The sequence below is a fragment of the Muntiacus reevesi genome, chromosome 4 (genome assembly GCF_963930625.1).
Source record: "Muntiacus reevesi chromosome 4, mMunRee1.1, whole genome shotgun sequence".
NCBI classification, from domain to species: domain Eukaryota; kingdom Metazoa; phylum Chordata; class Mammalia; order Artiodactyla; family Cervidae; genus Muntiacus; species Muntiacus reevesi.
Window position 1 is genome coordinate 73,960,396 of NC_089252.1, and position 15,132 is coordinate 73,975,527.

At 41.7% G+C, this 15,132-nt stretch overlaps 1 protein-coding gene across 4 annotated transcripts in view; it reads right to left on the bottom strand.

Moving 5' to 3' along the window:
* ULK4 (unc-51 like kinase 4) overlaps positions 1-7,488 on the bottom strand; it is a 496,024-nt gene extending 488,536 nt beyond the window's left edge. For 3 of the 4 annotated variants that reach the window (XR_010662955.1, XM_065933097.1, XM_065933095.1), the window contains exons 1-2: positions 7,337-7,488; positions 2,257-2,450 (exon numbers count right to left, since the gene is read on the bottom strand). Coding sequence is in view for 3 of the 4 variants with exons in the window: in XM_065933097.1 (XP_065789169.1) it covers positions 2,257-2,394 (138 nt within the window). In the remaining variant the exon portion in view is untranslated. Of the gene's footprint in view, positions 1-2,256; positions 2,451-5,967; positions 6,026-7,336 lie in introns of all 4 variants that reach the window. The other variant, XM_065933096.1, reaches the window with a different exon arrangement.
* Between the last annotated feature and the right edge of the window lie 7,644 nt (positions 7,489-15,132).

Sequence of the window (15,132 nt, forward strand, 5' to 3'; positions counted from 1 at the left end):
ACTCAATACTTGCCAAGTACCTACTCTTCCAGACACCGCTCTGCCAATCTCACCCTCCGCCCAGACCTCCATCACCCATGAGCAGCCTCCACTGGCCAGTGCAGGAGATACTGTGGCCCGTACTCGCCACAGAGGGCTACGTGCTCCGGAGCGGCAGCTGGGAAGAGCTTCAGGTGTAAAATACACACCAGATAGCCAACAGTCAACATCAAAATTAGAAAAATATCTCACTGGTTGCACACTGAAAAAATAATACATTGTATTATTAATCTCATATGAGATTAATATATATTAATAAGATGAATTTCACCTATTTATTATCCTTTTTCAATGTAGACATTATGAGCTTTACAGTTATATTTATAACCCCCATTATATGTCTATTGGACAACATTGCTAGATTTTTTTTAACTGGTAATATTATTGTCTCCAAAATCTCTTCCACACATCCTAATCCATGACCACCACTCACTCACTTTCCAGCTCACTCGCTCTAGGACTGCAATTCTGGTTCAATCCAACTCTCCCCACAGTCTGCATACACCCAAGGCACTAAAGCAGACACAAACCATGCTGAGTGCTCTGCCTTCCACTGATGATCCCCACTCTCAAAGGGCCCCAGCCAGTCTGCCCTCCAGGTGACCTATTCACACCTTTTCTTTCCTCTTTTCTAGAACACTGCCTGCCCCTTCCCCCTAACTGAAGACTTAAGGTTCTCACCTCAGTGAAAACGTAATCAGAAGAGAAATTCCTCCTGTTCCCAGTTCCGAATCGACCAACTAGAGAGCATCTTGTCCCACACACCTCTCAAAAGCCAACACCTCCTCACGCAGGTGAGGATGGCTGCTTAAAATAATAATAAATAACAACAATGACAAAAATAACAAGTGTTGGCCACAGTGTGGAGAAATGAGACCCCTTGCACACTGCTGTGGGAGTGTATAATGGTAGGGCTTCTGGGGGAAAACAGAGTATTTCACGGGTTTGGAGAAATCTGCAATGATGTGTATTATTATAGCGTCTATCATATAGAAGGAGTTTCACTGCCCTAAAATCCTCTGTGCTCTGCCTATTCATCCCTCCCACTCTCCCCCACCCCCCAAACTCTGGCAACTACTGATCATTTCACTGCTTCCATAGTTTTGCCTTTTCCAGAATGTCACATGGTTGGAATCATACCCTAGGCAGCCTTTTCAGACTGGCTTCTCTTACCAAAGAATGTCCACTTAAGGTTCCTCTGTGTCTACTTGTGGCTTGATAGCCCATTTCCTTTTATTAATGAACAGTATTCCAGTGTACATATGTTCCAGTTTGTTTATTCACTCACTCACTGCAGGGCATCCTGATTACAAATAAAGCTGCTGTAAACATCTGTGTGCAGGTTTTTGTGTGGACCTAAGTTTTCAACTCTTGTGGCTAAGTACCAAGAGTGTGATTATTCAGTCATTCAGAATTCTTTTCATCTTGCAGAAATGAAAATTTCTACACATTAAACAGTAATTCCCCACTTCCCCTTTCCCTGGAAATCACCACTGCATTGTACTTTGTTTCTGAAAGGTACCTCATATAAGATGGTGATGGCGGCACAGCAATAGGCATGTACTTACAGTATCAAACTACACATTTAAAAATGGTTAAGATGATAAACTTTCTTATGTGTATTTTTCCACAATTAAAATAAAAAAAAAGCTAGGTTTGGTCCAAGGAGTCTGGGCTGTAAAGTGGTACAACTATTTTAAAGCCAAGTTAGTCTCACCTAATGTCCTTCCTTTGGAAAGCTTCATAAGCATGTACTAAATTTAAAAGTAAATGATCTAAGGGGGGTGGGGGGGTAAAAAAAAAAAACAAAAAAGTAAATGATCTAGGGATTTCTCTGATGGTCCAGTAGCTAAGACTCCTAGCTCCCAATGCAGAGGGCCAGGGTTTGATCCCTAATCAGGGAACCAGATCTCACTTGCCACAACTAAGTCCTGTCACAGTCAAATATATTTATTTTTAAGTGATCTGGTATAGACTATATTTTCCCTGACTCATAAAAAAGACAAAAGCCAGAAATCTAAGTTGCTAATTACTGATACTTGAGTATGTTTAGTAGTCATTATTCAGGACTGTTGGCACCAAAGAGAGAAACTCACCGATCCCAGACTGAAAATGTACTGTCTGCCGCAGTGAGATCAGTGACTTCTGTTTACATACTACTTACTCTATCTGATCGTCTTTTCTGTCTTTTCCCAAAGGGAGAGGTACTTGACTTACCCAATTGGTTATTTCAGGCCTCCTGCACTTATCAGTACAAAGAATAGCTACAAAATTGATGGTCCCCTTCCGTCGCCCTTTGTAGACCACAGTCTTGCTTCCTCGGCCAATCTCCTCATACAGGATGAAGTTTTCCATCTCTGGGTTGACGTCTCACCTTCAATAAAATGACAGTCTAATAGCATCTCTAACTCCTAAAAAGTAAACAAAAACAACACTTCAAAACCCAAACTAGTTGCAAGATTGATCAGCCTAAGCTATTTAATATGTAATAAATAAATCTAATAATTTTATAAATTCAAAAATCCGCCTACAAATGTTGATACAAGTGTCTGTTTTCGTAAAATGAAAAAAAAAAACTAAGGAAAAGAAATAAATAAAAGAAACAATTCACAAACCAATATTCAACTCCCTAGCGACAAGCCCTTAACAAAAGTAATGAAAATGACAGCTATTTAGAACACATGGAACAAAACCAGGGAAAGAATGAGATTTCAGTCAATGTATCTTGATACAGCTCTTACTCTGTTACACCGGAAAGCACTTTGTGTCAGTAACTGTGCAATGAATGGGGTAATAAGCCCCATCTAACCATAAATTACGAGAAATGAGACAATGCATGTGAAAACACTATGTAAATAAATATGGAATGATAGTATTTCTATCTAACCCACAGAGATTTTAAGAGTCAATTCAAATATTCAAAGTCAGTGGTCAGCAAACTACTGATTCCTGGGCCATATCCAGCCTGCTGACTCCTTTGTAAATAAGTGGAACACAGCCATGTCCAGTCATTTATATGTTGTCTAAGGATGCTTTCAAGATACGAGAGCAATGTTGAATAGTAGTGAGACTGACCCTATGACCTGCACACACTCTAAAATATTTACTATCTGGCCCTTTACTGGAGAAAGTTTGCCAACTCTTTCAAATCATTTTTTTTAAACCACCCACTAAAACAACTTCATTTTCTTGGCCAACAAAATCACCTTATATTCATGAGTGAGTAACAATCAGACGTAGTCTTTTACAAGGCCATGCAGTTTCAAAGAGTCAGACACAACTTAGAAACTAAACAACAGGGGTTTATACTTCAGCCAAGAACAGAAGTATCAATATTTATACTGATAGTAGATATGCTTTCAGAGTAGCTCAAAATCTTGGAATGCTAAGGAAGTAACATGGCTTCCTTACTTCCAGGAGAAATAAAATTTCAAGTGGCTCCTATGTTTAGAAATGATTAAATGCAATACTTTTACCTGCCAGGTGAGCTATTATTAAGATTCTGGGGCATTCTAAGCTTGACGCTCCAGAAGCAGAACAAAATCACCTGGCTGCTATTAATATTGCTGCAAGAAATGCTGCCCTTAAAGGGACCAACAGCAACCAAACCTCTGTCGTGGTCCAAAGAGATATTTCCCAAAATGATAATTGAGAAAAACTGGCACAAAGGGCCAACAGTTGGTCTCAGAAAAGGAAAAACAAGATTAGAAATTCAACAACTGTTGGTTTGATAAAAGAAAAAGCTTTGGTTTGGACTAAGGAACAGCACCGCCATATGGGAGACTAAAATTCCCACTCCTTGTTCCTGTATATGCATTTTGTCAGTCTGCTAACAAAATGACGGCCTTCATGAATCAATACCGCTGGGGAAACATTAATTAGTGGCAAATGGATTACATACTGTGTCATCTAACAGATAAAGTACGATTTAGCCATGGTCTGTGTGTTGTCACAATGGACCGAAACCTTTGCTTACAGACAGTCTACTGTCCCTCATGGGGCTAAAGGACCAGCATTTTTAAAACTCAACTGGCAAAACACAGAGGCCCTCCAAATATCTCGACCAAAAGCATCGCTATTGGTCCTAAATCTCAGATCCACCCCTTCTGTAATTCAGAAACTCTCAACCTCTTGAGACAGTCACAGGACACCCAATGCCCTGGGCTCCTGCTTCTTACAATCCACAACTAATAAATGCAGAGTTACTCCAATACTGAAAGGCCTAATTGCTTCTACGAAAAATAAGCATGTTTTGGCAGGGCAGTCAATTTATAGGGCACCCTCAGGAAACAAAGACCTCCAGCATCACACCTTGTAACCTTGAGAGTTCGTTTACTGGAAAAGACACTTCTAGAAAAACCATCTTCAGCATGACTAGAAAGGTCCCTACTGAGTATTACTAACCAACCCTTGTGCCACCAAACTCCAAGGAACACAACTTTTGGATTCACGTGACACATGAAAAGAAAGTGCACAACTCTTGACTGGACTTGCACAGCAACTGGTGACCTGAAAGTAAAGATTTTGCAGAATTAAAGCAGACAACATCCAGTGAGACAGCTTTCCCAAGGTATGGGGATCTGGCCTGCTGGAAGTCTGTCACTGTGGAGCTGCACCCCGCAGGCCTGCGAGCCTTGCAACTGCTCAGCCTCAAAGAGAAAGCCTGGAGTCAGCGACAGACATTAATGACTTATTAGACAGGGGTCTTAAAGGCCTGAAGCAAGGTGCTGGAGAGACAGCCCACAGTGTGTGGCAGATAGCAGGCAGGACAGGACATGGCAGCAATCTTCACTACTTGAGGGAGGAGGAGTAGTCTGGCATTTACAGGGGAACTGATGTCAGGTGGGCTCATCAGGTACCAGAGGCTAATTAAGAGGATTGGATAGTCCTGTGAGTGAAGTAGGGCATGATCGAGCAAGGCATGTACAGAAACTAAGAGAACCACCATCTTGAATGGGCTAACCATACGGTTGCCAAGCCTTAGATGATGGCATAAGACGTCAAATGATCACCAATGTCTGTGATCTTGATAACACATAGATTTAAGATTGAAAGTGCCTGGTAGATCTCTCTCCTACCCCTCCTTGGTAACTGTTATCTTAATAGGTTTCCACTCTGCACTTTCCCCTCCACCTGAGACACTATACCCAGGAAAAGATACTTTCCGACATAGAGGGACAAAAAGCCACTGCAACTACAAAAACTGACTCTTGATCAGCAATGCTTTCAGAAAAAGATCTTGATCAAACGAGAGAAATGTAAAATATGTATATATATACTAAACAGAAACCTCGATTAAACAGAGTTGGGAGACAAGAAGTGGGGCACTCTCATACCCTGCGATGATAGCTGAGCCCAAGTGGAAGAAGACAGACTCTTCTTTCCTGGCAAGGACTCCGTCAATGGAGTCTTTGTCTACTACAGCCTTCCCAACTTACTCTTCCTCTTTATAAAATCTTTCTCCTTCCCTGCCAAGCTGGGGAACTGCACCGTGTCTTGTCGTGGTTACACAAAACGAACTGCAATTCCCTGCTGATGCCAAATAGGGCCATCTTTTCTGGAGAAATATCTGGCAGTCTTTTGGTTCCGGTAAAGAGAACCAGTCCTGACTCCTGAGCCACCAAAATGCAGGCTTAACAGGAGAAACTTTGCGTTAAAAAAAATAACCTGAGATTTTAAATGTTCACAAATTGGTTATGATACATCAGCCTAAGATGTTAAAATAAGTTTTTATATAAGATGAGTGATTCCTTCAGAACAAGTTTTTAGGCCACAAGAAAAATAAAACCTTAAAATTTTGAATTTGAATCAGGCCAAACTCATTTCCTCAATCTTTCACTGAATAGAGGCATCTGAGCAGGGCAAACAGCCTGAAATTAACAAAACATATCAATTACAGAGTAGGCTTAGACAAGGGTGGTTTTTTACCTGCAGTATTTCCTCTCTTTATGGGCTCAACTTCCTTAGAGCAAAGTAAGAACTCAGACTAAAAAAAAAAAAAAGAACTCAGACTATTTTATAAATTATGTTTCAGATTTGAAAACCACTGACTTCAAGATTCTTTTTTACTCAGTCTAAGGATGTTCCTCACCTCAGACTTCCTAATGCATTTTTTAAATGTTGTAACTTTTTAAATTGTAAAACAAAACACAAATACAAAGAAACCCACAAAATAAACATATAGCTTAAAGAATTATTACAAGAAGGGCATCCTTGTAATCACCACCCAGATCAGCGACAGCACTTTGCCAAGAAGTCCTTCCCTGAGCCTTGGACAATCACAACTCCTCATACTCGCCCCAAAAGTAATCACTTCCTGACTTCCATGCGTTTCTTTACAGTTTTCTCATTCAAGTGCACATTCCCAGACACCAGTTTAGTCTTGCACATTTTCTAAAAAGCACTGTGCATCTTTTAAGTCTCTCTTAATCTGCAAGTTCACCCAGGTATCAACAGAGCAACTCATACCTATCAGCAGTTGAAGCATCTATAATAATTTCAGCGGGCTGGGCCTATACTCAAACTCTGAAACACAGCAGGCAGCAGGGGCACGCAGGTGAAGACAAGAACCCTCTCCTAATCATCCACACCTTCAAATCTTTAAACTCGCTCTCTAGCAGCATTAGCAACACCTGGGAACTGAGAAGTGCAAATTCCCCACCCTGGGGCCCAGACCTTACTGAATCAGAAAACTCTGGAAGCGGGGTCCAGCAATTTGCGTTTTAACTAGCCCTCCGGTTGCACGCTACCCTAGAAATCCAAGTCAACCTTTCCCGAGAGCACAAGAGGCGGCGGGCACTACACCGGGCACTAAACTGGTGCTCCTCCTCGCAGCACTTTTCGGACCAAATCAGTTGCAGGCTTTGAGCTTCGTCTGACCTCGAAAGCGTAGGTTCTAAGTCGCTACGTTAACACCCTCTCTTCCCGTTACCCCCGCCCCCAAACTGGAGGCTTTCACTGCCTCCCTCACGTCCAACAGCATCAGTCAGCGAGGCCAGCTTAGAACCCAGGAAGCTAAACCAGAGTTTTAAGAGAGAAAACTCCTGAATTTGAGGTGTCTGTAAAGCGCATCTCCAGAACACAGGTCCTAGAAGAGGTGTCCCGTGTACCTTAAATCAAAACTTTTGTAGAGTTCAACACAAGCACAAAAACGCGGAGCCCGAAGAGAGAGGGGGCGCTGAGGGCACAGGGTCCACGGAGGGAGAGAGAGTAGTGGGCGGTCCCCCTGCAGACCGGCGAACGCTGAGAGAGACGGGGACACAAATTCGTGGCCCCTAAAACCGCCACTGCCGCTCACCTGCTCGCTCGGTGGTGAGAAGCCGCAGGTCCACGGGATGGATACCTAGCAAGCTCGAGAGCTCGCGTCTCGGCCCCCGCACATGAAGACGAGTCCACTGGCCAAAGGCCAGGGGCGAAGCAATGGAGCAAGGCGGGACGCGAAAAGAGCACCGTGAGGCCGTGTAGGTGAAGCACCCCTCCGGGTTTGGATTCGGCCAGCCGGTCTCCAAGGCAGCACGCCGAACGCCGGTTTGAGCGCCCAGCGCTGATTGGCTGAGCAGTTACGGTTCCCATTGCGGGGGGCCGGGAAGTGGAGCCGCTAGGGTCAACTTCAGTAGCCCCCTGTCAACTTCAATGGCCCCGCGCCAAGCGTTAGGACAAGTTCACCGATCGACCCCAAACCGGGGTAGAACGTGCTTGGGAAGGCAAGGCTCAGAGCGTCGGTAACTGGCCTTGCGAGTTCCGCACCCCTCCGCGTTTGGATCGGTCCAACCCGTCTCCAGGGCAGCACGCAGAACGCCAGAAAAAGCGCAGGGCTCTGATTGGCTGCGAAGTTTGGGTTGCTATTGGCTGGGGTCTGGAAGTGGGGCGGCTGTATTGAGCCGTCCGAACAGTGGGTGGGGGAATCGGGGCTTTGGGCTGGTCGTCGGGGCCCTTCGTGAGTAGTAGTTGCATGGTTGGTGGCAGTGCAGTCTTGTGCCCTCATCGTTTCTTCCTTCGTCCACTGTCTTCAGTTTTCTTCCATCCTTTTAGGTGGAAGGGGCAATTTAGTCTGTGACAATCGCTCCTCAGGCTCCTTACCGTTTAGAAAAGAGAATGTTACTGATAATCTCCCTTCTTGTACACGAGAAAAGACCAGAAACCTGATCTCGAGTTGGTTGCTTACGAATTTCAAAGCTCCAAACTCTCAAATTCCAACCACCAAAAACGTTAGCACAAGCTCGTCTCTTCCACAAGGAGTTAGCTCACAGATAATCACCTTTGACTTCAGAATTATCTGAAGCTCTGGTTAAAACGAGGCCCGCCCACCCACAGAACTTCTGATTCTGTAAATCTGGTGAGCCCCCAAAGTTCTCCTATCTATAAAGATGATGCGAATGTTGCGCATAACGGGCCACGCTTTGCAAACCTTTACGGGTAGGAACTGTGTCTGTGTCTCATCTCAGGTTAATCACGTCTCCTGTTCTTTGACATCTAACCCTTCTTGCCTTCCCAAGAGTCTAATGGGAAGCATGATTGTCAGTTTTTTGTATTTAGCAGATTTGATGTGGAAAAAAACATTTCCTCATATATCACTTCCTAATTAATCAAGACATACAATGAAATATCAGCCAATTTATTCTGAGTTTTGACAGCCTCATCCTTAATGTCCGAAATAAGTTTCTGGAATGTAGTTCTTCCTTAAAACTGGTTAAATGCACATCACCTGTGTTGAAGAAGTTCCTATACTCTTGGAACAACTAGGGAACCTGAGAAAGATGTTCCACTTCTACTTACGAACCAAACCAGATCATTTGGGAAATGCTATAACTGTCCTCACAAAATAATTTGGATTCATGATTCGAGGAACTGAACACATCAGTTTACCACGCAGCCTCCCAAATTCTCACTGAAATGACTGAATCAAGACTTAAACCCTAATGCACTTAACAACAAGGAGGGAAGAATGAAATCAGAGCACTCCATAATACCATTTGTTGTTGTTGAGTCACTCAATCGTGTCCAACTCTTTTGCAACCCCATGGACTGTAGCCCCCAGATCCCCCTGTCCATGGGGTTTCTCCAGGCAAGGATACTGGAGTAGGTTGCCATTTCCTTCTCCACCCTAATTCCATACACAAAAAAAATAAAATGGATCAAAGACCTAAATGCAAGGCTGGACACAATAAAACCCTGAGAGGAATACATAGGCAAAACATTCTTTGACATAAATCACAGAAAGATCTTTTTTGACCCACAACCTAGAGTAATGAAAATAAAAACAAAAATAAATGGGACCCAAGTAAACTTAAAAACTTTTGCATAGCAAAGTAAACCATACGCAAAATGAAAAGATAACCCTCAGAATGGGAGAAAATATTTGCAAATGAAGCAACCAACAAGGCATTCATCTCCAAAATATATAAGCAGCTCGTGCAGCTTAATATCAAACAAATCAAAATATAAGCTAAAGATATAAATAGACATTTCTCCAAAGAAGACATAAGGATAGCCAAAAAGCACATGAAAAGCTACTCAACTTCACTACTTATAGAGAAATGTAAATCAAAACTTCAATGAGTTATCACCTCATACCAGTCAGAATGGCTATCATCAAAATATCTACAAACAATAAATTCTGGATAGGATATGCAGAAAAGGGAACCCTCCTACAATGTTGGTGGGAATGTAAATTGGTACAGCCACTATGGAGATTCCTCAAAAAACTAAAAATAGAACTGCCATATGACCTAGCAATCCCACTCCTGGCCATAACATATCCAGAGAAAACCATAATCATTTAAAAAGATACATGCAACCCAGTGTTTATTGCAGCACTATTTACAATAGCCAGGATATGGGAAACAACCTAAATGTCCATCAACAGAAGAATGGATAAAGATGTTGTACATATATACAATGGACTATTAGTCATAAAAGGAAAGAAAATAGTGCCATTTGCAGAGATGTGGATAGAGCTAGAGACTGTCATATACAGTGAAGTCAGAAGGAGAAAAATATCATATAACATCTCTTATGTGTGGAATCTAGAAAAAATAGTGAAAAGTGAAAGTCGCTCAGTCATGTCTGACTCTTCGCAACCCCATGGACTATACAGTCAATGGAATTCTACAGGCCAGAATACTGGAGTGGGTAGCCTTTCCCTTCTCCAGGGGATCTTCCCAACCCAGGGATCAAAGTCAGGTCTCTTGCATTGCAGGCAGAGTCTTTACCATCTGAGCCACAAGGGAAGCCCCAAAATTCTGGAGTGGGTAGCCTATCCCTTCTCCAGCAGGTCTTCCCAACCCAGCAATCAAACCGGAGTCTCCTACATTGCAGGCAGGTTCATTACCAACTGAGCTATCAGGGAATCCTGAAAAAGTAGTACAGATGGACTTATTTGCGAAACAGAATTCAAGACAGGGGTGTAAAGAGCAAACTTAAGGATACCAAGAGGGAAAGGGGAGGGTGATATGAGGTGGGAGATTGGGACTAACATAGAAACACTGCTATATATAAAATAGATGACTAATGATAACCTACTGTATAGCACAGGGAACTCTTCACAAGGCTCTGTGCTGGTTTAAATGGGAAGGAAACCCAAAAAGAGAAGATCTATGTATATGTGTGGATGATTCTGTTTTTGCTATATAGCAGAAAGTAACAAAACATTACAAAGCAATTATACTCCAATAAAAATTAATTTAAAAAGAACAAGGAGGGAAATCATCATCAGATGGAAAATCTAAGGCCTTTCCATCTGGAACACAGAAAACACTTGGAAAAGCAGAGGATCTATAGCAGAAGTAACCCCAACTTAGCCACTAACATTTGAGTCTCCGGGCATGTAATCCTCATCTTGGTAATGGATGAACAGAATTCTACCTCCCCTACCAGCTGGCTTGACACTCTGGGCAGCATCTGTCTGCCCTGGCTTTTGCTTTCAAGATGAAAATTTTGAATCACTTTGTTAGTGACATGAGCAAAGGACCTAGAGCACGGGAGGATGGGGAATGCCTTCTGAACCTTGTGGCCCTTCCTGCCCAGAAAGATGGCATGGCTAGTGTTTTCATATTTGGTGCAAAGATTGGAAGTTTCCTTGTTGGGGAAAGAGATTTGCCCAAGAGAAAATATTGACATCTAGCTTAGGGAAGATCTCCCAGTGAAAGAGCCTATCTCAAGTGCCTTGACCCAAAATGAAGTTTATTATTCAATGAACCTTCAAAATATGCAACAAACACTGAATGAGTCTTTTAGTGTCTTACGCTTGCATGTGAGGGCTTCCCTTGTGGCTCAGCTGGTAAAGAATCCTCCTGCAATGAGGGAGACCTGGGTTTGATCCCTGAGTTGGGAAGATCCCCTGGAGAAGGGAAAGGCTACCCACTCCAGTATTCTGGTCTAGAGAATTCCAGGGACTATATAGTCCATAGGGTCACAAAAAGCCGGACACAGCCTAGCGACTTTCACTTCACTTGTATGTGAACACATAGAAATATCAAAATAGACAAGAAAGGCTCTAACATTAAAGACAAAGATTAAAATAAGCAAATGAATAAAAGTAACAGAGGAAACAAAGACAATGCAGAAAACAGACTGAAATTTCAAAATTATAATTAGTATCTTTATAAATGCTATAAAGTTTTATAAATCAAGCTGTATAGCATCCATAGTTTCCACTTTATTTTCTCTTTAAGAGATATTTAAGAATTAGATTCTGTTCATTTTTAATTAACAACTGGATAGATTTTTGCTGTTGTTGTTGGCCTGTATGCTACTTGATTTGAGGGATTTTTTAAAATTTCCTTTGTGCTCTAATAAGTGGTTAATGTCGTTAAATGTTCCACGGGCATTTGGAAAGAAGATATATTTTAACTTGTTGGGTTCAAAATTTCATATGCACATTTTCAAGCTTAGTAACTGACATGTTCAAATCTTTTAAATCCCCTTTTTCTGGTGCTTTATCCTGCTTGCTCTGCCAGTTCCTGAGAACCGTTTTTGGAAGTTACTCACTACGGTTGTGGATTTGCCAATTCTTTGTCATTAGATTTAGTTCAAGCTTAGAAAAATAACAACAAAATGTGCTGATGGAAATGAAAGGCCTTAGCAAAGATAAACACAGAAATGAATGAAACAGAAGGCAGAGTGGGTAGGAATCCAGGCAACAGGGGTGTAAACTTGAGAGGGCAGGAGATGGTTTCCATGACGTTCTTCCGGGTCGTCATTTCCCCAGAGAACCGGACAAAGAGGTTGGCCATGGTGTCCCGGGGTCCCTAGCCCTCCCTGAGGTATGACACGCTCTGCTCTCAGCTGGCCAGCGCAGAGAACAGACCCTGCTGGAAGCGGTAGTCCAGGATTGCTGCACCTCGTCACTCTGGAAGGCCTGGGAGAAAGCATGATCATTCTTCCAGCGCCAACTTATTCGTGAAGAACCAGACACCACCTCCTCTTGGTGGGGGATTTTCAACCGTATAATATTATTAATAACCCATAGCCCGTAAAATGTCTGGCCTTTCTCCTTTAATAACAGAAGTATTCATTCTAACATGCATCACACATACTGTGGCAACTCCAGGATGAACTAGATTTCCAGTGAAAATATGTATGTTTTTTTGGCCACTTCGTGTGACCATTTTCTTAATGGTTGGTCCCTCTTCAGATCCTCTTTACCTCTGGCCGTGACTCCCCGATACCTGACACTGCTTTCTTCTTCTTCCTTCCTCAAAGCTCATATTACTCTGTGAAACAAATTTTACTGAAGGTGTGGCAATAGCAGAGAAAGGTTACGACACAACTGAAAACTGAGTGTTAGAAATAGACACAGATATAGAAAACAAACTTCTGATAACCAAAGAGGAGAGTGGGGGAGGGATAAATTAGGAGTTTGATATTAAAATATATACACTATTATAAATAAAACAGAAAACCAACAAGGACCTACTATAATAGCACAGGTAACTTCCACTCAATACCTCGAAACAAACTGTAATGGAAAAGAACCTAAAAAACAATATATGTGTAAATCACTGAATCACTTTGCTATACACCTGAAACTAACACTAACATTGTAAATCAACTAATTTTAATAAAAAAATTTAAGTGAGTGTTAGATGTAATGCTGGTAACAGTGTTAGAAAGCAGGTGCTTTCACGTTGATGATGGGTGAGCGATTTGTCAATAATTATCAAAATAATAAATGTACTTCCCCATTGACCCAGAAATTCTAATTCTAAAAATTTATCTAGTAGATATATTCTTTACATTTGCAAGATGACATTTGCACAAAAGTGTTCATTACAGCCTTCTTTGTAATTTTTTGAAAATTGATATCAACTCAAATTTCTATCAGCAGAAGACTGATTAAATTAGAAATGAATTTGCTCTTTGTGTATGGATATGACAACGTCTCCAAGATTAATGAGTAAAGGGAAAAAGCAAGATGCATAACACTGAGCATAGTAGACTACCATTTGTGGAGAGAAAAAAAGAGGGGCAAGAATATATGTCACTATTTGCTCATATGTGAAAAAAAACAGATCCAGCATCTCCTGAATGATGGACAGGAAACCGCTAACTACTGACCAGGTGGAGGGGAAGTGGGTAGGTGGGTGCAGGACGGGGTATGAGAGACGTATTTTGTACAGTTCAGATGTGGAAGCACGTAACTGTTCTACGTATTCTATCTGAACATCATGTAATTTAAACGAATATGTTTATATTTTATATACGTGTATACTTTATTTATACATCTATAATTTAAGTGGACAAAATGGAATGTGGCCCAGTGATAGCCTGCAAGTCCTCCCACCGGTGACCACACACCATGCACCACCCTCCTCCCTGGACTCTGCCTGTTTTCTCTTATTACCTCTTCTGTTCATTCAGGACTTTACCCTCCGTTCTTCCTTGTCCTCTGGGGAAAACTGTAAGCCTTAGCATGTGATCTGATGGAGCATCTGAACTCTAGCCATTACTCACCTACCTCTAGACAGAACTGATCTCATCTAATCTTTCATCATCAGCAAATTCATCGAGGAGCTTGCCTAGACAAGTATCACCCACTCCTGACTTTTACCTTTAGCAGTACAAAGAATCTGCAGATTATTTGAATTCAGATATTTCTCTCATTTTCTAAATTTTCCGAATTCAGAAAATCTGAAAAAAAATTCAGATTTTCTCAGATTATTAGGTCAGCCTCCCTAAGAGTCTGTGACAGGGGAGAGGAGAGGCAAGCTGTCCTTGTCCAGAGTAAAAGTCAGTTTCTTTTCCTCTTATTTTTTTTTTCCCACTGCACCATACGGGATCTTAGTTCCCTGACCCGGTACCAAACCCATGCCCTCTGCATTGGGATAACTGAGTCTTAACCACCGAACCACCAGGGAAGTCCTTCTTTTTCTCTTTCCTGATACAGTTAACAATGAAACGAACATTCTTATACAACCATCTTGGCAAGTATCTCTGATTTTTTGCCTGAGGATAAGTTTCATATATGATAGGGTGGTGTCAAAGGCTTAACACTTCCTTTGTGATTAAAAAAAGAAATTATTTTCAATCTTAAGCATTTCCCACAGGGAGATTAACTATTCACCTATCTTTCTAGTTGTCTCAGTTTTCAGTATCAGATTACTTAGTCCATCAGTAATCTGTTTTGATGAATATTGGCAAACTAGGTTATAATTTTCTTACTCTTCAGAATAATTAACCAATTATCCTAGCACTAAATTTCTCCATTTCCTCATGAATTTGAGGTGCCTCCTTCAATACAGACCAGTTTTTTAATATTCACATAGTGGTTTGTTGCTAGCTTATTAACGTTGCTCCATTGAGTTCTCCATGTTTTGAACAAGTTAAAGATGGTTCTTAATCATTTGGGTATTAAATTTTTCTAGTACAGAAGAAAGAAAAATTATCAGCCAAGAATGAAGGGACAGGGATGACAATGAAAAGATAGGGGAAATGGTTAAGACAAGACAGTGTGGTGTGTGTGGCTGAGAGTCATTCAGAATCAAGGTACTGAACTCTCTCGTGGTCTGGCTGTGGCTTGTTGCTGCTGTTCTCCCGTCACTAAGTCATGTCCAACTCTCTGCGCTGTAGAACCTCAAATGATGAGAGAAAGTC